We start from the raw sequence: 22,105 nt of genomic DNA on the forward strand, positions 1-22,105 counted from the left end.
GTGTCTGTACACGGCCGGCATTTTACCAGATGAGGTCCTTTCTGTTGCCTCGCTTGACACACATGGCTCCTGTCTTTACAGATGAGAGTTCTGAGCTGCAGAGAGGATTAAGTAACTTGCTCAAAGTCACGCAGCTAGAAGGTGGCAGCGCCAGGGCTGGAATTGGTGCCTTCCAATTGCCAACCTGGTGGCCATGTGGCTGCGAGGTGCTGTCTCCTAGCTGCTCTGCCCGGCCTCGACCGGCTCCTGGTCTAGCCTTGGGTGAAAGGTCCAGGCTCAACGGCGTGTCCTCTGCTAACCAGGATGCCGGGTCCCTGCTTTTGCCAGGATGTCCTTCAGCGATTTCCTGAGGCACTATTCCCGCCTGGAGATCTGTAACCTGACCCCCGACACGCTCACCAGTGACACCTATAAGAAGTGGAAACTCAGCAAGATGGACGGGAACTGGAGGCGGGGCTCCACCGCGGGCGGCTGCAGGAACTACCCGAGTACGGCCCCGCCCCACCCTGCTGTGCTGTACCCCAGCCCAGCTGCTTCTGCCTGCTGGGGCCCTTTGCCTCCTCTCCCTGAGTCTCCATCTCAACCCCCTTCTGAGTCCCCTGGCCCCTTCTCTTCTGCACCACCTGCTTTCCTACCTGGGCAGAACCCAAGATGTGCTGTTTCTGTGATGTCCCTTCCAGACCCCAGATTCACTGATGCCGCAGCATCTGCCACACCCACTGAGGCAGTGCTGATCCCGCTTTGTGCCCGTGGGCTGCTTTATCCCCCTGAAGCCCAGGCAGGCTACCCAGCAGGGAGACCTCACCCCCTGGGCCTCTGCACATCCAGGCCTTCCCTGGTGGTTGCCTGGCAACCCTCTTGTGCTCCGTTCACTCAGCAAATGTTGACAGGGCCCTGCTCAGATGGGGGTGAGGATTTCTCCTCTGGTTTATCCTTTGTTGGTTCCCCCTGACTCTTCTGCCTTGGTGGCCCAGTCCTTCCCTGCCCTCTCCTCCTCAGAAATTATCTCCTCGTGATGACATGGGCCAACTATGGATCATACATTGGGCACTAGGAGCTGGGCTAAGTGATCCATTAATATATTACTCCACTTGATCTTCACAAAAGACTTCTGGGGCAGGCATTTTATTATCATCTCCATCTTTAAGATGAGGGGACTAAGGCTTGGAGAGATTAAGTGACTTGCCCAAGGCAGCACAGCCTTGGCTGTGCCTGGGATTTGAACCCAGGCAGCTGACTGTGGAATCAGTCTTTCAGTATTACAGTGAAAAGTCATGGTCGTATATTGATTCTCTGTTACCGATGAGGAGACTGAGGCTCTAAGTGGCACGCCTGGGCCACAGAGCAAGTAGGCAGACTGGGGCTAGCTGACTGGTACCTCCAGCTCTGGTGCTTTTAATCCTTCACCTCAAGTGTGCAGCCACCAAGCAAGTTCCAGAGGTGCTGGGGTGGTGATCTGCCTCAGACACGACTGCCTCCCCTCCCCACTCGATCAGGGGTCGGCAAACTCTTTCTTAAAGGCCAGATAGTAACACTTTGGGCTCTGTGGGCCATTCAGTCTCTATGGCAACTATGCAACTCTTGCTGTAGCTGAAGGCAGCGGTACTTACATGAATGCACGTGGCTGTGTTCTAATAAAACTTTATGTGTAAGTACAGGGAGCCAGCAGCCCATAGAGCCATCGTTTGCTAATCCCTGTACTAGGTGATGCCTTTATTTCCACAATTAGAATGTCACCCCATTAATTAGCCTTAAACGTGAATGAATCTCAGCTTCATCCTGTAAACAGGTTTTGAAAGTGGGGAGGGCAGAGACACCTGGGAGCGGGCAAGGGGACAGGCCCAAAAGGACAGGGACACAGAACAAGAGGTTGAAATTGTGCACAGGATATTCCTGGCCCCCGGGTTCACTGAGAAGGGTGCGGAGCTAGTCTCCAGTCTCCCTGTCCAGGCCGGCTGGCCCATCTCTGACCCCACATTAGAGCCTGGTGGGAGAGGGTACCATGATGAGACGCTGCAGCCGAGCCAAAGGGGACCTGCCCCTCAGCTCCAGCCCCCTGTTCCCAGGTGAGAAATGCCCCCGAGCCCAGCCAGCCTGAGGGCAGGTGGGAGAGAACTGAACATGGGCCAAGGGGAGTTTCAAATCTCGGTTCCCCTGAGATTCAGACAAGCCCACAGCCCTCCGCTGTTCCTTGCCTGTTCCCCTCCTGACAGGCTACTGATAGTCCTGGCCTTTGGCTCCTCTGTGCCGCAGCCTCTCGCCACTCCATCGTCCCCATTTCATCCCTCCCCGGCAGCCTCCAGCCCCTGAGACCAGGGCCGCCTCAGCGCCTCCTCCCTGTGCACACCAGCTCGGGCTGGGCTCCTGCGTGCTGGGTGACTGACCCTGGCCCTTCTCTGGCTGCAGATACTTTCTGGATGAACCCTCAGTACGTTATCAAGCTGGAGGAGGAGGACGAGGACCAGGAGGACGGGGAGAGCGGCTGCACCTTCCTGGTGGGCCTCATCCAGAAGCACCGGCGGCGGCAGAGGAAGATGGGCGAGGACATGCACACCATTGGCTTCGGCATCTACGAGGTACCGGAGGGCAGCCACGGGGCATGGGCTCCACCTTCCCCTCCTACTTGGCTCCTCTCAGCACCTCAAGGAAGGCCAATCCTGAAGGCAGACCCAGAAATAGGACCCCACACCGGGAGCTTGGCCAAGGAAGAGCAAAGCCACAGGCCAGGCCAGTCTTAGAAGTCATGCAAGGAGGTCCCTGCAGCTGGCTTGTGTCACCACGAGCCCCCTGCCTCCCCTGCAGCCAGCTTCCTGGGAGTCCTACTCTTTCTAATGGCCTCCACGTCCCGTCTCATGTCCCCCAGACCTAGCACTCTGATTAGCCACCAGTCTCCAAAGAACAGAAGAGACTTAAGCTGAGTACAGAGTATACTGGACCACCTCAGGAGCCATTGTGAGGGCAGGAACTGGGGCAACAGGTCCAGCTGGTCAGAGCTCAGCAGAGTGGCTGGTCTGGATGGTGGAGCACTCAGGGCAGCGGAACGGTTGGTCATAGGCTCCCCCCAGGGCTCTGTAGGCTGGAGCCCCGCTCCCCATACAGACACTCACTGCCCACAGATCCTTTCAGTCTGAACCAAATTGAAGAAAAGCCCAGCTCAGCCGCAGTCAGAGGGCAGCGACATTACTGCCACGTCTACCCCCGGGGGCATGCTGCGGGGCCCGGCACCCTCCCTACTCCCACAGCACAGCGAAGAGCCGCTCCTGGCCTGGGCTGAGCAGTGGGAGAAGCCACCGAAGTGGGGTTCACTTTGCTGTACTAGAGTTAGCCCACTCTTCCCAGCCCCACGTTCAGTAAGGGCACATTGACAGCCTGAAAATGACCATGGTAGAGAGGGGGCAGTATTTACACCGTGGAAATAAGCAAATACTACAGATCAGGGCTCCCACCAGATCCCAAGAGCTGGGTTCCCAGCATACCACATAGGAGTCAGACCCAATGTCAGGGGAGAAGGCTCTCTGTGCTCACTCATCAGGGCAACATGGCTGCCACCCATGGGCCAACCATCTACCTGTTCACCCACCCAGAAGTGGAGCACTCCCCCAAATGCACATGAGTCCAAGCTCCTCAGTCTCTGAAACAGGAGCTGAGGACTTCAGATCTGGGACAGCATAGCTGCAAGGATTATGCAGACTGAATTGTGACACACAGCCCAACATTCCCACCACTTCACAGGCTTGGAAATCCACCCAGGAGCTTTCAGAGCTGGTTTGGTCCCATTTTAGAGACAAGGAAACTGAGGCCAGGGAAGGGAAATGACTTGCCCGAGAAAACACAGATGTGGCCAACGGAAGCCTAGACCCAACACCTGCTAGTTCCTAGCCCAGAGTGCACCCACCTCCCTGTGCTGCTTCCTCCAATGGCATGGACCTGCTTTCCCCGGGGGGGGGGGGGCTTTGCTACAGGTGGCTGGGTGACCTTAGACAGGTCACTTCACAGCTCCATGCCTCGGTTTCATGCTCTATAAATTAGGAATATTACTAAGAGTTCATCTACGTTATTACTGGATCATACTTTTTTTTAATGTAGGAATGCTTTGAGTTCCTGAGAAAATAATTACTACCTAAGCTTAGTTAATATTGCTAAAGCTGCAGAGAAAGGGGAGTAGCCAAGGAGACCACCTCAGTGGGGACATTTCTTCCTGGAGCTTTTCCAGAGTCTGAATTAAGCGTGTTCTCCTTTATTTGCAGGTTCCGGAGGAGGTACGTCTCCCACGAGTCAGTCTCGTCCCTGGGGGCTCAGGTTCACCAACAAGTCAAAGGCTTAGACTGCTGGCTCAGGGGTCTTGTGAAGCCTGCTGGTGGCCATGAAGGATGAGTCCCCACCCACTCTGGGCCCAGGGAGGTTGCTCAGGTCCTTTATCCTGGTGTCTGAGCTCAGGGTGAGGCGCCTTGGGGAGTCCCTGGGGTCTGAGCTGCTTCCCCGGGGCCAGCAGGGCCGCATTTAGTCCCGGGCGGAGGACCCATGGTCCGGGACTGCAGGAGGCTCCTCTCGGAGTCCTGTATTGCTCTTCCACAAGCCTGAAGGCAAATGGTGAGCCCACAGGTTGTGTTACAGAGATGAGGAAACAAAGGAAGAGGCCTGGACCCAATTCCCAGCTCTGCCATTTGCAGGCTGTGTGACCTTGGACAATTATCCTATCCTCTCTGTACTTCAGTTTCTTCTTCCATATAACTGGTCAGCCATCCACCTTGTCAAGCTGTTGGGATGCACTGAATTATGTGAGAGCACTTAGTAGGCCCGCAGGTAGGGTTAACCGATAAGGTGAGACGCACAGTAGCGGTGTGTGTCTTTAAAGGCCACAGCTATTCAAGTTGACACCCAGGACAGCGCGGATGGTGGCCTGCTGGGCCTTTGTGGATGCCGTGGTCAGACTGTGCATGGGTTTGGAAGCAGAGCCCCCTTCTCGCTCTGGTGCAGTTTGCTCTGTCAATGTGTCTACGCCACAGGGAACTGAGCGGATCCCTGACGCACAATAATGTCCCTGAGTGGTTAGAGGAAGGCCGAGGACCTATGTCCAAGTGGCAGGTGGACGCGGGGACCCCGTCGCCCGTGCCGCCTAGTTCCTCAGTGGGCATTTCTTGTTTGGGGTAGAAAGTTTGCTTTTTAGCTCAGACGGTCCAGACATTGTTGCTGGAGCCCTTTTATCTGGATGAGTGAAAAGGACGGGGCCCTGGAGCCCTTTCTGGCCTCCCCTCCCACTTGTTCCCGTTTCTTCACCAGCTGACTGGACAGACCAACATCCACCTCAGCAAAAACTTCTTCCTGACGCACAGAGCGCGGGAGCGGTCGGACACCTTCATCAACCTGCGCGAGGTGCTCAACCGCTTCAAGCTGCCCCCGGGCGAGTACATCCTCGTGCCGTCCACCTTTGAGCCCAACAAGGACGGGGACTTCTGCATCCGGGTCTTCTCCGAGAAGAAAGCCGACTACCAGTAGGTGGCTCCACCCCCTCCTCCCCACCCCTCGTCCCGCCTGCCCACCCGTCCCTGGCCCACCCGGGACCTTACTGCCCCGAACCTCAGCTTCCTTCTCTGCACCACCTGCCCGCTTCTCGGGCCCAGTGTGGGCATTTGAGGCATTGAAGACCTTTAGTGTTGTACTCAGGTGAGCCAAGAAAAGAGCCACTCAGGCTGTTTTTGATTAGAAAGGGGTTGTTGAAAAGCAAGATGCAGAATCTAATTTCACAGCTGGAACGCCTGTCATTTGGGGCAGTGCTGGCAGAATCCTTGCCCTCCCAGTCCAGTGGCCGGGCAAGGCCACGGGTGTAAGTGACGGTCTCCGTGGCCCCTCAAAGCTTTCTAGCATCGCTCTCCGTCACAGTCACCAGGCCTCCAGGTCCTCCCCCTTCCTCACTGGATCCCAGCTGTTTGGGGACCCTTTTTGGCCGATACCACTGTCAGTACGGCCTCAATTCACATGGCTTCTGCAGTAGGGCATTTGCCTGCTTGATAATCAGCCTTGGGCAACTGAAGCAGCAGATTTACCGGAAGGCCATGGAACTGTCTAGAACTGATGGAAGGCTGAGTGGCAGGACGAGGAAGAGCAGGGACCAAGGACTCACTGTGGGGCCGGGGTGTGGGAAGCAGGGGGCATGGCCACTGCTTTGTCCCCTCTGACCTTGGGCCCAGAGCTGAGATCCAGAGACCCAGCAGAGGGTGTCCACGGCCTCTCTGAGCCCGTCTGGAGTGGGGAGGGGGCAGTGGGGGGGAGGGAGGAGCAGGGTTACCCATGGTCCAGCACAGTACACGGCAGAGAAATAACTTCCCTCAAGAAAACCGGGGTGCTGTTAAGGCGAGGAGATGGCGCCTGGCCGCCGCAAACCTATAGCATCCCTGCCTCGTGGCTGCAGCCCTCCTGCCTCTGACAGGCTCTCTCTTTGTGCTGAAGCTTATCATGGGAAGGGTCTTGCTTGCAGCTGAGAGCACGGCCCTTCCCCGTGGCAAGCTTCAGCAGAAGGATCCTTGGAGGGAGCCTGGTGTGTTCAGCCTACAGTCCTTACTGACAAGGAAATGGGAACAGGACTTGGTGACACTGGGATGACACTGTCCTGTGTCAGCCTCAGTCCTCTCCCTCCCTGCCAACCACACCGCCGTCCCAGGGAGGCCTCAGCCCCCCTAGCTCTCCTGTTGGCCGGGGGAGCTCCCGACCCCGACAGGACATCCTGTCCTGCCCCTCAAAGTTGTCTCCTTCCTTGTCCCAGGATATGAATGCTGAGTCCAGCTAGCGGCACCAAGAAGTCCCCTTACCCTTTTTGCGAGGTGTCAGCACTGCAGAGGGGTCTCTGGGTGGCCTAGTCTGGGATCCGAGGGGGCCTGAGGAAGACCCTCCTGAACCTTACTTCCCTCACTGGGGAGCAGAGGACCCAGCTCTGCACACAGGACTGAGTGTGGGATAAACTAACCACCGCCCAAGCTTCAGCTGAAATCACCCATGGCCTCCCCACCGCCTGCCTTCTCCAGCCCTCAGCAGAGTGAGCAGGCAGCAGTGTGCACTGCGTGGTCCTCAGTGTGGACATTTATGATGGCACAGAGTGTTTCGAATGGAATCTAAAAGCTGTTCCTCAAAGCCAGGAACTGAGTGAGTCGTCCAGGGCACCAGCACTGCGGGACGCGGGGCTCTGCAGATTGTTCCAGCCACGACACTTCCTTAGATCGTTTCTGCTTTATTTCTGCTGCAGGGGACATGTTATCACAGGCACTTGCTATGCAGAGAAGACCCCTGTGCCCACCCCATGCTGGGTTTAATGTCACAGATCCATTTTAGCAATGACTTCTGCAACACTCCCTTTGCGCCCTCCCCTCCCTTCCAGTAACCCACAGTTTCCTTCTGTTTCCAGGGCTGTCGACGATGAAATCGAGGCCAACCTTGAAGAGGTACTTGTAACCCCTTGAATTCTACCCACACTCTGTCCTGAACAACCCAGGAGCAGAGAAGCAGAAAATAATCCCAAGGGCTTAGGAGGCCCCTAGGACGTGATGAACACAGCATGAAACGAAGGATGCAGCCCTGGCCTGGGAGTCTGGAGCTCCTGCCCTGGCTGTGCGGTCCCTGGGAGGTCACTCATGTGCACGTGGGGGCCGTGGAGGATGAGACACCCGGCTGCACTGATCAGTGGAGGTTCTTGCCACTCCCCTCTCTGGACGTGGGTTTGCTCATCGATCAAACGGAAGCACTGGGTGATGAGATTTCTCAGATCCCCTAGAGTTCCAGGAGTTGTGACTCAGCAGTAAATCCTGAAGGGCTTTGAGAGATACAACTCGGGAATTTTTTTACTAATTCCTCATACCATCCTGTGTCTCGATCCCAGTAACCATAGAATTTAGGCCCGAGAGAGGGGGAGAGGGTAACTGTGGGCAGGGGGAAGCCACCTTGCTGGTCCACTGCGTCTCACATCTGTGCCTCGCCTCCCAGAACGACGTCAGTGAGGACGACATCGATGATGGATTCCGGAGGCTGTTTGCCCAGTTGGCAGGGGAGGTAAGTGTCCCCAAACCTCAGTGTTACGCACCCTGCTGGATGCAAAGGGGAAGACAGTCTGTCCTGAAGACTTCCATTTAAGGGGAGAAAGGAAACAAACTGAATGACGGCAAAGAGGAGTTGCAAATGTAACCAGGATTTCTGCTCAGATTCGTTGCCTCTGTCCCCTGCCCCACCCCAGGACCTCTGCCCTTGGCCAGGGGCCTCCATTTTCTGGTGGGTTCCAGCGCTGTGTTCCTCTGGCCTTGGGACCCCTGGGCCTCACCATATGGCTGTTATTTGCTCTGTTCCACTGCAGCTGAGACATGGAACTCGGCCCCTTCTTGATTTCCACAAAACTATTTGAGGTGACGGAGGACTTTAAATCATGGATGCAGCAAGAATACGTTAGACTTCCCTGTTCTTAAAAAGAAAACAAAAACCTCAGCCATTTAGGCTTCCATCTGCTACAAAGTTATTCCAGCCTCTTTCTTCCCAGCAACTTTAAAAAGTCATTCTCCTCCATTCTATGGAGGACTCTGGCTCTGTCCGGTGTTCACCATCCAGCTCACCTGGGCCTCCTCATCAGCATGCTGAAGCACATGCCACCACTGCACACCTCCACCTGCCTGCCCCCCCACCCCCGCCCCCCTCCCCGGTTTCTCAGGGGAAGGGGCATCACAAAGACAGACTTCCCCACCAACTGGGGACATTTACACTCACCCCCCCACCCCCACCCCGCCACATGCCCGCATACCTCAAGAAGGAACAAATGACTACAGTCAATTTTGGTCGTAAATAACGGGGCGTGTCCCCCAGGTCCACGTGGTGTGAGTGAGGAGAGGCACCTGCACCACCTGGGAGGAGCCCTGGCCTAAGGGGCCACAGACAAAGCGCCGGGCCGGCTCCTGGAGACAGCCAGTTCTAACCAGCTTTCCAGGAAGCCGGATCTGGGGTGTAAAGGAAGGTGGCTGGGTGGGAGGAATGGAGTCGAGAACTAAGTCAAAAGACCACAAACATGGGTGGAGCGGAAAATTGACTCTATTCCCTACAGCAAAGGAGCGGTGGCTGAGCTCTGCCTAGAGCACACTGCACAGCGAAACACTATCTAAAACTCGGGCTGTGGCAGTGCGGGCTGGGGCAGCAGCAGCATCTCCGGGGGGCTTGTGAGAAATGCAGACCCCAGACTCACGCACCTCACAGGGCGTGGCCGGAGCAGGCACCATTTCATGTTTGCTGCTCCGCCACCTGTGGCCCCCAGGGAGCCACTAACGATGCTCTGCTTGCACGTCCGCAGGATGCAGAGATTTCTGCCTTTGAGTTGCAGACAATCCTGAGAAGAGTTCTAGCAAAGCGTAAGTATCCCCTCCTTACAACCCTCATCCTGCTCCTGGGGCTGGGAGGTGAGAGGACGCGGGAGTCCTTCCCCTTCCACATCTTGGCTCCTGTGGCTGAACCGCCACACCTGCTGCCCCGTAAATACCGCCGCCGCCATCGCTAAGGAACTGGGTGAATGAGGTTCCTCCTCCATGTGATTAAAACAAGGTTTCTGGAGTCTGGAGGTCAAAGATCACACCCAGGTTTCTACTACTTACTAACTGTGATCTAAAGCGAGTTAGATAACCTCTCTGACTCTTGTTTCCTTATCTGCAAAATAGTCGTGTTCTTACTCACCTCTTAAGAGGGGTTGAACGTCGTAAATGAGATGACGTGTAGGAACTGCCTAGCACAAAGGCTCCATAAACGGTGGCTATTAAGATGATTAATTGGTGAAAAAAAAAAGCTGAGTCAGCCCAGACGATGGGAGCCGGAAAGCATCCCCATCCCTGAATCCCAGCTGGATGTAGCAGGGAGCCAGTGACAGAGTGACGACATCTCACTGATCAGCCAGAATGGAGAAAGAAATGGTCCCTCTTTCACTCAAACGAAGGAGAATGACATTAAAAAGCCTCATCTCCCAAGTGTGTGTTTAAGTGAGCCTCATGCAGGGCCAGTTGTGGATGGGAGAAGGGTCAGCCACTTCAGCTGAGCTGATGGGCCGGGCAGATGCCTTCAAGTCTTCAGAAATGGCCGCTCCCAGCCCAGGCTGACGGGCTTCAGAGAACAGACACAGCTAAGGAGCTAGAGAGCCGTGGTTCTCCCACACTGTTCCAGCTGGTAACCGTTTCTTAAAGCGAAAAATATCAAAGGATTGATTGTCCACCTCCGCACTGCTGATCACCACTGCTGGGTAGAGGGGATGGTGGGGGAGAACACGCACACACACGTTTCCCCCCCAAATTGTCCCAAGAACCGCACTGCATTTGAGCTTCTGTGAGTCCCAGAGCTCCGGCCAGGGGTCGAATGGCCAGCACGGCCAGGCCAGAGCGTCCCCAGGGCAGGTCCCATCCTCAGCCTCCCTCCTCCAGGCCGGGGGTAACAAGAAGATGGTGTTACCCTGAAGCTGCCAGGCACAAGTGAGGTCATCGGGCTCCCCAGATGTGTGGCCGTCATGAGGACACTAAGCCTCGTTGTTAATGCACAGGAGCGGGGAGGAGGGGGGAGCGGGCTCAGCTCCTCCTCGCGGGGGTGCAGCATTGGCCTCCCCGTGCCTGGCGACTCCTGTCTTCTGCCCCAGGCCGCCTCACGCCCAGACGTGGGACGGGTCAGAGCCCAGAATGGCTACTCTGAGACAGGTTCAGTCATAACCTTTTACAAGGACTTGATGGAAAGCGTGGGCTCCCATGAAGTCTGGGAACAGTCATGTCTGTGACAAGGCTGTCATCCAACCTGCCAACCACCAGCTTGACAGGACTCACCTATGAGAGCATGGGGGCTCCGACAGCCTCTGGCCCACTGGGTGCTTACCCAGCCGGGGACACACAGGCTCCAGAAATGCCTGCAGACGGACAGTTAGGTCAACCTCTTCCTCTCACAGGTCCCAGCCTAGAATGAACACATGTGGCCTCTGATTTGTCCCTGCCTGATGACCACAGGTGACTTATTGTACCCTGTGAGCTTTGAAAGGCCCGGTCTCTTATCATTCTTTTATTTAAAAAGCATTGATTAAAACCGTATATGCCCATGGTCAACATACAGAGAAGTCAGACAGATGTCCCACATCCTCTGCACTGTCCCAGTGTGGTGGCCACCAGCCTCATCTGGATATTTGAAATAACTTGAGGTGACTCCTGTATGAGGCACAGATACAGGACACTCCTGTCATCGCAGAAAGTTCTGCCGGCAGAGCCATTCTACGTTTCCCTGTCACTTATTTTGTCTTCTAGGCCAAGATATCAAGTCAGACGGCTTCAGCATTGAGACCTGCAAAATCATGGTTGACATGCTCGACGTATCCTTTAATATGTGCCCGGGAGGACAGACTGGAGGAGTCTGAAACCTCGCTCCGGGCGGACACACACACTCACCATCTCCCCTTCAGAGCTGCTGGCTGGACCGCTGCTGGGTTGTAGGCCTGTTGTCAGCGCTCACCTCCCTCACTAGGGAAAACTGGCACAACTTCACATGAGGGCAAGTGAGAGGTCACACCCCCAGGCTGCCCGCACCGGCTGGTGAGCTGGGCCCTGGGCTCTTCCAGGCGCTCCCACCAGTCCGCCCACTGGTCTCTGCCCTGGGCAGCTTGGATTTGCTTCCTGAGTGACGGTGTTTCCATTACTCCTCTAGGAAAGTGTCCCCTAAACCATATTTCTGATGGGAATCTTTCCCTGTCATGATTTTCTTCCTGGTTTGTAGGTGTGGGCCCCACCCTCCAAGTACCTTCTCCGTCCTCTTCTCTCCGGCTCCTCCCCAGGCCCCACTCACCTGAGGCCAACTAATCATCCTCTCCCCTCCCCCCATTCCTGATGCTTCCCGAGGGCGTGGGGCAGGGCCGGTCACACTTGCGTGATGCTTCATCTCTGGGTGTGTGGCACCCTGTGTAGCTCCCCTCACAAGAGACCCCTTAGAAGTAATGATCTCCCCAAGTAGGTGAGGGCCCAGCCGTTAGAAGCCACCTGAAACCCCTGGATATCGTCCGACAGCTCATCTTCAGCAGGACCTGGGCCTTCAGGGCACCCGAGACAATCAGCAGGCAGAGGTGGGGGTGCCAGCGGGTCTCTATCCGGCCCTTCACCAACCCTTCGAGGGAGCTGTAGCCAACAGGAGGAGCAGGAGAGGGTCCTGTGAGGGCCCCCCGTGAATAAGTGGTGGTTACCAGGCTCCCCAGGGGGGACGACAAACCAGGGGACACGGCCCACGTGAGCCCAGACTCCAGGAGCTTTCCTTAACCGAAGGCAGTCGGATGGCAGTGGCAAGCTGGGCCTGAAGGAGTTCTACATTCTCTGGACGAAGATTCAAAAATACCAAGTAAGAGCCCGGGGGACCCAGTGGCCAGGGCGGGGGATCTGTGTGGGGACCGTGGACTTCCGGATGCAGCAACTCTCCCCGACAGCGGAGGAACGTTTCCCAGGGGAGGGGATTGCACCCATAATGGCGCTCAGGATGTGTGAAGACAGGGCTGGGCAAATGCAAACAGAAAAAGCAAAGACTTTGCAAGTTAGGCTGTCTCCTCCCTGCCAGACTGGCTAGAAACAGGGTCTTCTAGAAGCCACCGAGTTTCCTGGAAAGCCTGAGGAGCCCCTTGTGGTTTAGATTTTTGGCAGCTCAGGTACAAAAAGCATAGAAGACACTCACAGGGGCTCATGCGGTTGGCTGGCGGGTCTGATGGGCATATTTATAAACCAGCTCACGGAGAGAGGCGAAACACTTAAGGCAGAAATGGGTGACTCTTCCCAAGGCAAACTAGAAGCACGGAGCTGGAGGGACTTCAGCCCCACTGAGCACACAGAACAGAGGTAACCTGCCACCTTTTGGGTCATGGTTTTCTATTTTGCATGTTCCAGAAAATTTACCGGGAAATCGATGTGGACAGATCCGGTACCATGAACTCCTATGAGATGCGGAAAGCACTAGAAGAAGCAGGTAACACTTCCTAGCTGTATTTCCTTTCTTCCATCTGCAGAGTATGTGAAAACTTACTCCATACGATACAAAGTTTGGTAAAGTATGAAATGAAGTAGGTGCTGGTTCAATACCAACACATCCTTTTCATTCTCCTTTTTAAAGACCATTTGGTAAAATGAAATGGAGTCCAGGACACTCTGCCTCCTAAGCCTTCTTGAATCTCAGTTTCCCTCCGAGAGCCCTGGTGGGTCACAGGCAAAGCAGTTCTCAGCAGACCCACCCAGACCCTCCTCTCAAGCACAGGGTTGGTCAGGCAGAAATGGGATGTCCAGCTCCACCCTTGGGTGAGTCCCTAGCAGAATGTGATGTCAGTAAAAGGGACACCAGCTTGGGGGACACAGCAGAGTGGAAGCCTGTGTGCTTAGGGGACAAATATGACAACACGAGGTTTTCATTAGCTGGATATAATGCCACAGCAGAGACCCCAAGTCGGTGGTTTAAACAAGATACATCTTTCTCTCACAGAACAACTCAAGCTCACGCTATCCAAGGCTGGGATGGTGCCTCCTGCAGTCAGGGACCCAGGCTCCTTCCATCATACTGTCACCGGCCCTTAGAGCATTGCCCTTATCTGCAGGAGTGGGATGGCTTGCAGCCACCGCCACATTCAAGCAGTGGGCTGACAGGAGGTGGGAAAGAGGGGCTTCTTGCCTTTAAGGGCACATGTCCCCCTGCCAGGACTCAGGCCTTGTGACTAAGTCCTGGCAGTGGGACTGCAAGGGAAGCTGGGAAAGGCAGCCTTGATTCTCAGCAGCCACGGCTTGTTAAAAATTCTACCACTATGGATAAAGGGAGAAATAATTTTTTTTCTAAAGAAACATTTTAATATATATGTATATTTCTAAGCACAGGTGTTCTTGAAATTCTATTCTTCATCATATTAGAGGGGAAAATATATTTCTGTTCTAGAAAAATTATATACCTATATTCTATAGAAGAAAAAATTTTTCTGTTTCAACATTATATGCATTTGTTTTTTAAAACTAAATAGATCTTTTATTTTTTTATTGAAGTACAGTTGATTTACAAGAATTAATATCAGTTAACCTTGAACAGTTTCTGACACATACATCCAGGAAGAATCTAGTCTCCAAGATGATTCAGAGCTAAGCAAACAGAAAAGGAGGTGTGGTTGACAGCCTGAAGCTGTGTGACCACGGGAGTAGTAGGAAGAGGCAAGGAGGGTCTTAGGTGTCAGTCAGTAAGGAGAGAGGCCAGGTAGAGGTGAACAGTGTGGAAACAGCATCGGCACAAGGCACTAGCTTTGTAAAATAAAGTTTCAGAGCAGGGGGTGGTGGGGCGCAGAGCAGTTCTGATTGTGATCTAAATCCCCCCGCCCTCCCCCCATCCCCGTTCCACATGACCCAGGGGGAGGGAGCCCCAGGGTGCAGCCTAACTCTTAGCAATCGGTTTGCATGTTCACCGCAGGGTTCAAGCTGCCCTGTCAGCTCCACCAGGTCGTTGTCGCTCGGTTTGCAGATGAGCAGCTCATCATCGATTTTGACAATTTTGTTCGGTGTTTGGTTCGACTGGAAACACTATTCAGTAAGTGCCTACCTGGGGAAAGATCCAGCTCAGCGCCCTGGGGATTAAAGCAGCCAGCCCTTCACCACGGGCGAAGCCACCTGAGCCCAAGACGGGTCTGCCCAGTTGAGAAGGAAAATCCTTCTTTAATTTGGGGACAGCGGGGAGAAATAACAGCTTGTGACGTCCAGTGAAGTCAGCTGCCAGTTGGGGAGGTGGGCCACCTGCTGTTCCCGCTCACTCACCCCCACACCCTCTGGCTGCCCCACAGGGATATTCAAGCAGCTGGATCCCGAGGACACCGGGACCATCCAGCTCGACCTGATCTCTGTGAGTCTGCGGCATCCCAGCCGCGCCCCAAGGGGACAGGGAGGAGGGCTGTTCCTCGGGCGACAGAGACCCGTGCCTTATTGACCGGAATCTCGGTCTGTTGGGGACGGGCTGTAAATGCTTATCAGGTCCCACAGTGCACGGCCGTTTGCAGGCGTTTCCAAACTACCTATTGATTCTCAAGTCCAAGAAACACACCCGGTTTCTCCTCCCATGAGTTTTGCCTTGAGAATTGCACAAGATTAAAATAAGAGGAGGGCGGCTGCAGGATGCCATTTAGAAAAATGACCTGCTAATTAATTAGCACGCCCAGGAGAAGGTGCTCTGCAAAGAAACCCTGTGGGTGAAGTTCAAGTGGGTTTGGGAAGATCTGTCGTTCTTAGATCTACTTAAAATATTTTCTGAGCAAGTGACTTTTCTCTACTCCCTCCCCTTCAGAATAAAATGATCAATAGTAAATAAGCTGCCAAATAGAATGACTGTACTCATGTGCCCGGAACCCCAGCAATGCCCACCTCTGAAATGATCACCAATCCAAAGCCAGTCACTATACCAATTCCACAAAAAGCAGAGCGCAAATGTTCTCTTGTCAGCTGAAGACAGAAAGTTCTCACTTCAGAGAAAGCCAGCTGGGGTGTACTTTCATCCTCACCTGCCTCCAGCCGGTACCTCCTCTGTCCGTGGGGCAGCTGAGCTTGGGGCACACAGGTGACAAAGGGCGGGGTCAGGTGGCCAGTGCTGAATGCGAATGACATGTCCCATGGACCAGAGTGGTAGGAAGGACAAATGTGAGGGACTGACAACTCCTTTCCTTGAACCTGAACTCAGGAGGAACCCAGCAATTAAACAGCTGTTTCACTCTGTTATGTTAAAGTAACTTTAGCCAAATGAACATAAATTTTAGGTAGTCACAAAGAACACTGACTTGCTTAGAACTCTGCGCAGCCTAGGAAATACCCCTCCCCAAAACTGCCATCTAAGGTAGAGGCAATACAGCTGGGACTTGAACATGCCATCTGTGAATTCAGGAAACCAGCCTCCTCCTCATTCCCACTGGAAATCTTACTCTTCCCCAGCTCCCACTGCTCTGTGCTGGCCGGCCTACTCAGTCCTTCTCCCCGCTTCCTCTGAGCAATATCTTGTCCACCGGCTGTCCCTCCCCCCTTTTCTAAGCCTTGTCTTCCACGGGTCCCATGAGTTCCCCATACACCACTGTTTTTCTGCCAAGGCTGCGACAGCAAGGTCTCCCCTTCAGTTTGCAGTGACGATCAGCCCTGGCTGCAGGTGACATCACCTGCGGAGCTTTGCAGAAGTCCTGCTGTCCAGTCCCCTCCCAGACCAATTCAACCAGAATCTGATTTAAAGGCCCCAGATTACTCCAATATAGAACCAGGGTTGAGAACCACTAGTTTAAGGGCTCTCCACACCCCAAACCGACCTCTGAGGTGACTCGGAGGCAGAGACGTGAAATTGCTGGTTCATGGTGTCTGAGTTTCATGTGTTTCAGTCAACGCTGTGGTATGATTTATGACTACCTGATTTTACCAGCCTGTAAAAAGCTAGACCTGTAAAAATCAGGTAGGAAAAAAGGTGAGTTAGTGCACTTGAGATCTTAACCCCTGATCAGCTTTTCTGGTACAGTGGTCAGTCTTTCAGGATAATCCACAGGGACTTAAACAGACTTTTAAATTTTAAAAGTAGTCACTAAGCTGACTTGCTTTTTCCTCCCGCAGTGGCTGTGTTTTTCAGTACTCTGAAGTTCTAACTAACCTGCCTGAAGACTTCTCATGAAGGAAAATCAGCCAAGGACTAACCCTTCACAGAGAAACTTTTTATCTGGATCCTGAAGTTATGGGAACATTTACTTAAACTGATAATTAGCTGAAAATAATGATACTGTCCACCTGAGAAAGCAGAACTTCCAGGTATCAAAGTATCATTATTTTGATTATGAAAGTGAAAGATTTGCATAGTGTTATACTAAATACAAGTGAGTCGCTTAACGCTCGATAAACTTAGAGAAAACCTTCAGATGTACATAGTATGCACACTTTTTACTTTTACACACTTTCCCATTTATAGCAATATTAAATCAGGAAAAAAATGCAGCTGTGGCATTTAACGGACAGCAGTCCAGGGATCACCATCTCCCTTGAGTAAAATAGAAAAACACGATACATCACGAAGGCTTCTGAAGAAGCCAGGTGAGAAGCACAGCTCTGTCATTTGGGTTAAGTAAGAGACAGGTTTTATATAAAACTGGTTAACAGTATGTCTTAACTCAAGTCCTTGAGCACATCTGGTCTCACACACTGCGCGTTCTGAGTACTAAAGGGATTTCGCTCACCCACACGGGCGTCGGGTCCGCAGCCCCTTACGATAAAACACCACAGCTGTTGGCACCTGCCTCAGACCTCCCCGAACTTCACCACCGCTCGCATCTGTGCATGGGTCCGGGGACGGTCATAGAGGACCATCTGTGAAAACGACGCAAGCTTGTTTCCCGGCTTCTCCTTGGGAAAATGCTAGCAACGTTAGAAAAATACTGCCTTGTTGCCTTACCTTCCTCCAGATGTACTGTTAAATAAAGAGTTGCCCAAGCAATCACATGTCCACTGTCCTTCCTGGAGGGGCTCTGCGGCAAGCATCCCCTGACGACAGCCTATTCCATGTTAGCAAGGCGTGCTCGCTCCCTCTGCAAGTGCCCGTCCTGGGAGGAAAGGGCAGCTCACCCATCATCTCAAGGTGGAACTATAAAACTTTTTAAAAAATCCAATCCAGCAGCTCTGATAATTGACCATAAATTTGTTGTGGCTCCAATGTCTACGGCTTCTTGGTCTCTTAAAGAGGCAAAGACAGGTTCCTGCCTTGCCTGCCACCCACGTGTCACTTTGGTGTAGGGAGCCAGAGGGAGCCAGGGAGACGTGCAGCTAAGCTGAGGAATCAGCAAGACGGGAAAGCTGAAAGATGACTTGAGAGAGGTAAACGCTGGCTCCTATTTCATGAAAAGATAGGAAGATGGATTTCCCAAATTCAGCTCACATGAGGTTAAGTGTTTGAGGGCCCAGAGGCGGTGGCAACTGTGAACCGGCAGCAGTGCCCTGGGGTAGGCGATCTCTGTCCAGCAGTACTGGGTTCCGGAGGGTTAGATGTTCCAGTGACTCAGGATTCCAGGGGGCAGGGAAGTGTGGCCAGGGAAGGAGGGAGAGGAGGGTGCTGACAGACATGGCTGGAATATGGGAGGGGACAGGAGAAACTGGGGGGAGAAAGGTAGGCACCCCCAATCCACAGAGGTTGCCCCAAACCTCTCCGGCTGGGCTGCTGCGCTGGGTGCAGGCCCCTCCAGGCGCACTCTGATCTGCAGCTCAAAGTTCACCACTTCTCTTTCAGTCACAGGATAAGAAATAATGTTAAAACAAAAATAAAGTTAGGGTATATGCTTACCATAGCAAATCTAAAGAAGATTTAGAAGAGAATGGGAGACATTTTACAGGGGAAAAAATTGAAGATAAACAAAATCCCCCCCAAACCTCTGAGCCGGTAGGAAGTCACCGCAACCTAAACCCTCTCTGCTGCCCGTGCCGAGTCCAGGAGAAAAGCCCTCCACAGGCTCTGCTCTGACCTGCAGCCTCAGCCTGTCAGCCAGGCATCTCTCTTCCGGCTGCACGTTCTCTTTCCGCAGCCCTCACTCAGGCCCAAGAGCTCCCCGCGCGGTCACACACCAAACACCCCCGCATCTTGCCTCCCCTCCTTCCACAGAGCCAGGCCTCCTGAGCAGCCGCAGCCGTCCCTGCTAGATCCCCAGTTCTGCCTTCTCAGTAACTCCTTCATCTTCTACAGTCTGGTCAGTGGCCCGGCCACTCTGCTAAAACTGCTTCCCAGGGTCACCTCTTACTCCAAAGCCAAATCCTACAAAGCACACCAGCCATCCTCCTCTCGGCTCGCATCCCCCCCACTCCCTCTTCCTCTCCTGGGAACCCGCCATCTGCGGTGTCCCGCGCCTCCCTGAGCCCAGGCTCCTCAGTGGCTCCACTGCTGTGGACTCTGAGCAAAGCTAGGTTTACACATTACGCTCCTAAAAACCCTGCTGCCTTGAAGGCGTGACTACAGCATCAGCTACAACACAGAACTGGAAGACAGCCATGTGTTCAGTACGACAGAATAAATTACACGACAGTGCTATACAGTCGTTACAAGTTATGTTTATGATGCAACGTGGAGCATAAAACAGGAGAACACGGAACTGTTTAAACAGTACGCCCTCAGCTACATGAAGAGAAGGTCATAGGCGAGACCAGAAAGAAACAGGCCCGAGTGTCGGTCACAGTTGCCGTGTCCACAGTGGTCCTTGCCCCCATCTGCTTCATAACCTGTTCCTGCACCTTTAAATATTTCTATAGAAATAGGAGCAACCGTTGGTTTTTTCACTTGTCTCTTCTATTAAATGAACTAGTTCCATTAAGCAAGATGAGTTCCAAAACAATTCACAAATGTGGTAACATATTAATAAAATGATGTGCAGGACCACGGCTACACAAGTTTCCATCCTATAAATCAACGTATGTAACTCTGTGAAGAATTTGAAACAAAATGAGGACAGTGAACAGCCTATCAGAGGCTCCAGGTAAAGGTACGAGTTTCTCTCACCACGGTCTTTAAAAAAAAACTCAATTCTGTAGCAAAGACCACCACAAAACTCACAAATTGCAAAACTGAGCAAAGAAATACTTCTTATTTTTCACCTGGGTACAGTGTTCCAATGGCTTAAGAACTTTAAACAAAGCTAGGAAAAAAACTAAAGCCAGTAAAAAGCTTAAAGTCAAAAAGTTTAATTTTATTACAATTGTTTTTAAAGTCAGCTATGATCTTGACAAATATCATGAGTGAGTCTATAGCAAGTCTCTAATTTCTGAGATACAAAAGACAATAAATATAGATTCAAATTTCAGCCTAAAAACAAGATTCTAAATCTAATTACCTGTAGTGTGGCATGGTTTCAGTATTTCAAATAACGTGTAATCCTTAAGATGCTACAAGAACTCATATCAAAGTTATTGCTCACTGACAACCAAGACAGTTCTTCACAGACAACACACCTGTGCGGCACCTTCAAGCCTTCACACGAGTCCCCTGGGGGCCTGCTGGTGCTGGGGGACATCAGATGGCACCATGATGGCCCTGGTACTGCTGGAGGGAGGACAGGTATGGGGGCAGGTGCTGGAAAACACCAACTTAAAAGGCGGGACGTGACGCTGATTTCCCAGTAGCCTAATAAGTGGTCCTACTTCTAGCAGAGGACAGGGCTGTCGCTGTGCATCTTTCTGAGTGCCACATGGAACACTGAGCCCTGATGCAGCTCGGTCATCTTCCTCGCGAGCTCCGTTCCCTCGTGCTGAACATCTTCTGCGAACAGGGACTGACTTCTCCAGCCCTTCATTTGCTTCCAGAGTGCATTCTTCATGGCTTTCAAGTTACTTTGTCACTAAAATAAGTCTCGTGAAATTTTTTGCCCCAAATGATCATATTATTTCTTCTCAGTGGTAGCAGAGATTAATTCTTCATTAACTAAAATTCTGCCATGTTTCAGGCCAAGCTCCTTTGTCTTGGTTTAATTCTTGGGTATAGCTGTAAAAAGAATTTTTTAAATATTTACATACTGCACAGGCATGGGAGTAAAACAAAATTTCAAGAAATGAAGGGGGCTGGGGGCAGGTGTTGATGTCACAAGAAAGAGGTTAAACCAAAGAAAGGACTTGCGATGTGAAGCACCCAGAGCTGCCCAAAGATCCAAAGGACAGTCCAAGGTCACAGGTCCCTTGACAGGGACAATGCCATGGTGACGATATATAATCCATGGCATCTCTGAGCAATCACCCCATGGCACAGCCTACTGACTTGAACTGTAAGTCAAGTCTAAGAAGGACCACAAACAACTCAAGGTGATTTGCAACGTGCTCTGAGCTCCAGCATGTGGAGCTTCCATTCCAGGGGAAAAGAGAGGGACTGAAAAGTCTTCTTTTTACTTCATTCACAGTGGAAGTCACATTGTGTGATGGGATGGATGGCTGTCAGTAACGAAATGCCACAAGACTAAAAGTCTACAGATTTGAGGAAGGACAGGTGGAGTTTTTGGTTTTGTGTTTCCCATGACCAGAGCCGGGGAGGAGTCCCAAAGCCAAGAGCAAGTCAAACTAATCCAACTGGCAAACTCCACAAAACCCTCCTCCTCTTCATGCTCCCCAAGACAAAGGGGGAAAAGTTCACTGAAGAAAGTCGATCAGACTTCCAGCCAAGACTGAAAAGCTAACTGACGAATCAGAGTTATATAAAGGGCCATTTTTCTCCGGGAAGAAAGATATTTAGCCAACATAATTTTCTAAACTCATATCTGAGCCTCTGCCTAAAACTTCAACATTTATGCAATTTCCTTTTTAAAAAAAAAAAAAAAACAAACCTCGAAAGAAACCCAAAGAAGTTACATAGAGGTCACTTCCATCCAGGAGAGATTTCCAAAGGACGAAGAATACTGATGGTGCATTTAACTGAAAACCTTCAGTCCAGCCTGTTTGGAAAGCCACACACGGGAGGCAGAGCTTGGCCTCCGACCAGCTGCTTCCACACTCGGGAACAGATCATTCTCCCCGTGTTTCATTAGCTACCAGACCACTTCGTTAGAAAATTAAAATAAGACTCAAATAAGCAACTACTTCTAAGAGGCAGAGCTTTTCCCAGCACACGTGCTTGCTGCCCTGACATTCCCTAGAGAAGGACACGTGAGTCTACTTCTCTGGAGCTGAAGACGTAGAGGCGAACGGGAGGGCTCGAAAGGGAGCCACCTTTATATTTCTACTTTTGCCTGGTAATTTGAAAGCTTTTTCAAAGGGCTCCATGGCTTAATTTTTTTTCATTTTCATTATTCTTTATAACTTACATAATGATCAAATGAAGAAATATTGTCCAAATCCCAAATGTTTACTTAGTAAGTTCTGCCACCAGGAAGGCGGCAGTCGGGACGTGTGAAGCCGTGTACACCGTACATCACACCAACCGCAAAGGAGAAGGAGGAATCAGGAGGAGACACTGGCCACAGTCCAGGCAGCCAGGTCCCAACACTGGCGCCCTCTTAACAGACTCCACAGAGACTGACGCCCAGGCAGCGGGCCGCTCACAGATGGAGCCCGGGCACTCGGCCTCCACATGACGCGGAAGCTCCCTGCGGGCACAGACCGTGTCT

General features: G+C 52.4%; 2 protein-coding genes across 2 annotated transcripts in view; one reads left to right on the top strand and one right to left on the bottom strand.

The window, feature by feature from the left end:
- Window positions 1-17,475, top strand: part of CAPN2 (calpain 2) — a 48,968-nt gene extending 31,493 nt beyond the window's left edge. Inside the window, exons 9-21 of the mRNA XM_010973974.2 lie at window positions 328-488; window positions 2,407-2,576; window positions 4,248-4,259; window positions 5,281-5,492; window positions 7,397-7,433; window positions 7,972-8,037; window positions 9,314-9,371; window positions 11,283-11,347; window positions 12,292-12,360; window positions 12,897-12,975; window positions 14,446-14,562; window positions 14,813-14,871; window positions 16,605-17,475. Coding sequence (XP_010972276.2) covers window positions 328-488; window positions 2,407-2,576; window positions 4,248-4,259; window positions 5,281-5,492; window positions 7,397-7,433; window positions 7,972-8,037; window positions 9,314-9,371; window positions 11,283-11,347; window positions 12,292-12,360; window positions 12,897-12,975; window positions 14,446-14,562; window positions 14,813-14,871; window positions 16,605-16,628 — 1,129 coding nt within the window. The 3' untranslated portion in view covers window positions 16,629-17,475. The remainder of the gene's footprint in view (window positions 1-327; window positions 489-2,406; window positions 2,577-4,247; window positions 4,260-5,280; window positions 5,493-7,396; window positions 7,434-7,971; window positions 8,038-9,313; window positions 9,372-11,282; window positions 11,348-12,291; window positions 12,361-12,896; window positions 12,976-14,445; window positions 14,563-14,812; window positions 14,872-16,604) is intronic.
- Window positions 17,476-19,684: 2,209 nt separating this feature from the next.
- TP53BP2 (tumor protein p53 binding protein 2) overlaps window positions 19,685-22,105 on the bottom strand; it is a 54,397-nt gene continuing 51,976 nt past the window's right edge. The window contains exon 18 of the mRNA XM_074351665.1: window positions 19,685-20,496. Within this exon, the coding sequence (XP_074207766.1) occupies window positions 20,455-20,496 (42 nt within the window). The 3' untranslated portion in view covers window positions 19,685-20,454. The remainder of the gene's footprint in view (window positions 20,497-22,105) is intronic.

Source organism: Camelus bactrianus, chromosome 23 (genome assembly GCF_048773025.1).
Source record: "Camelus bactrianus isolate YW-2024 breed Bactrian camel chromosome 23, ASM4877302v1, whole genome shotgun sequence".
NCBI classification, from domain to species: domain Eukaryota; kingdom Metazoa; phylum Chordata; class Mammalia; order Artiodactyla; family Camelidae; genus Camelus; species Camelus bactrianus.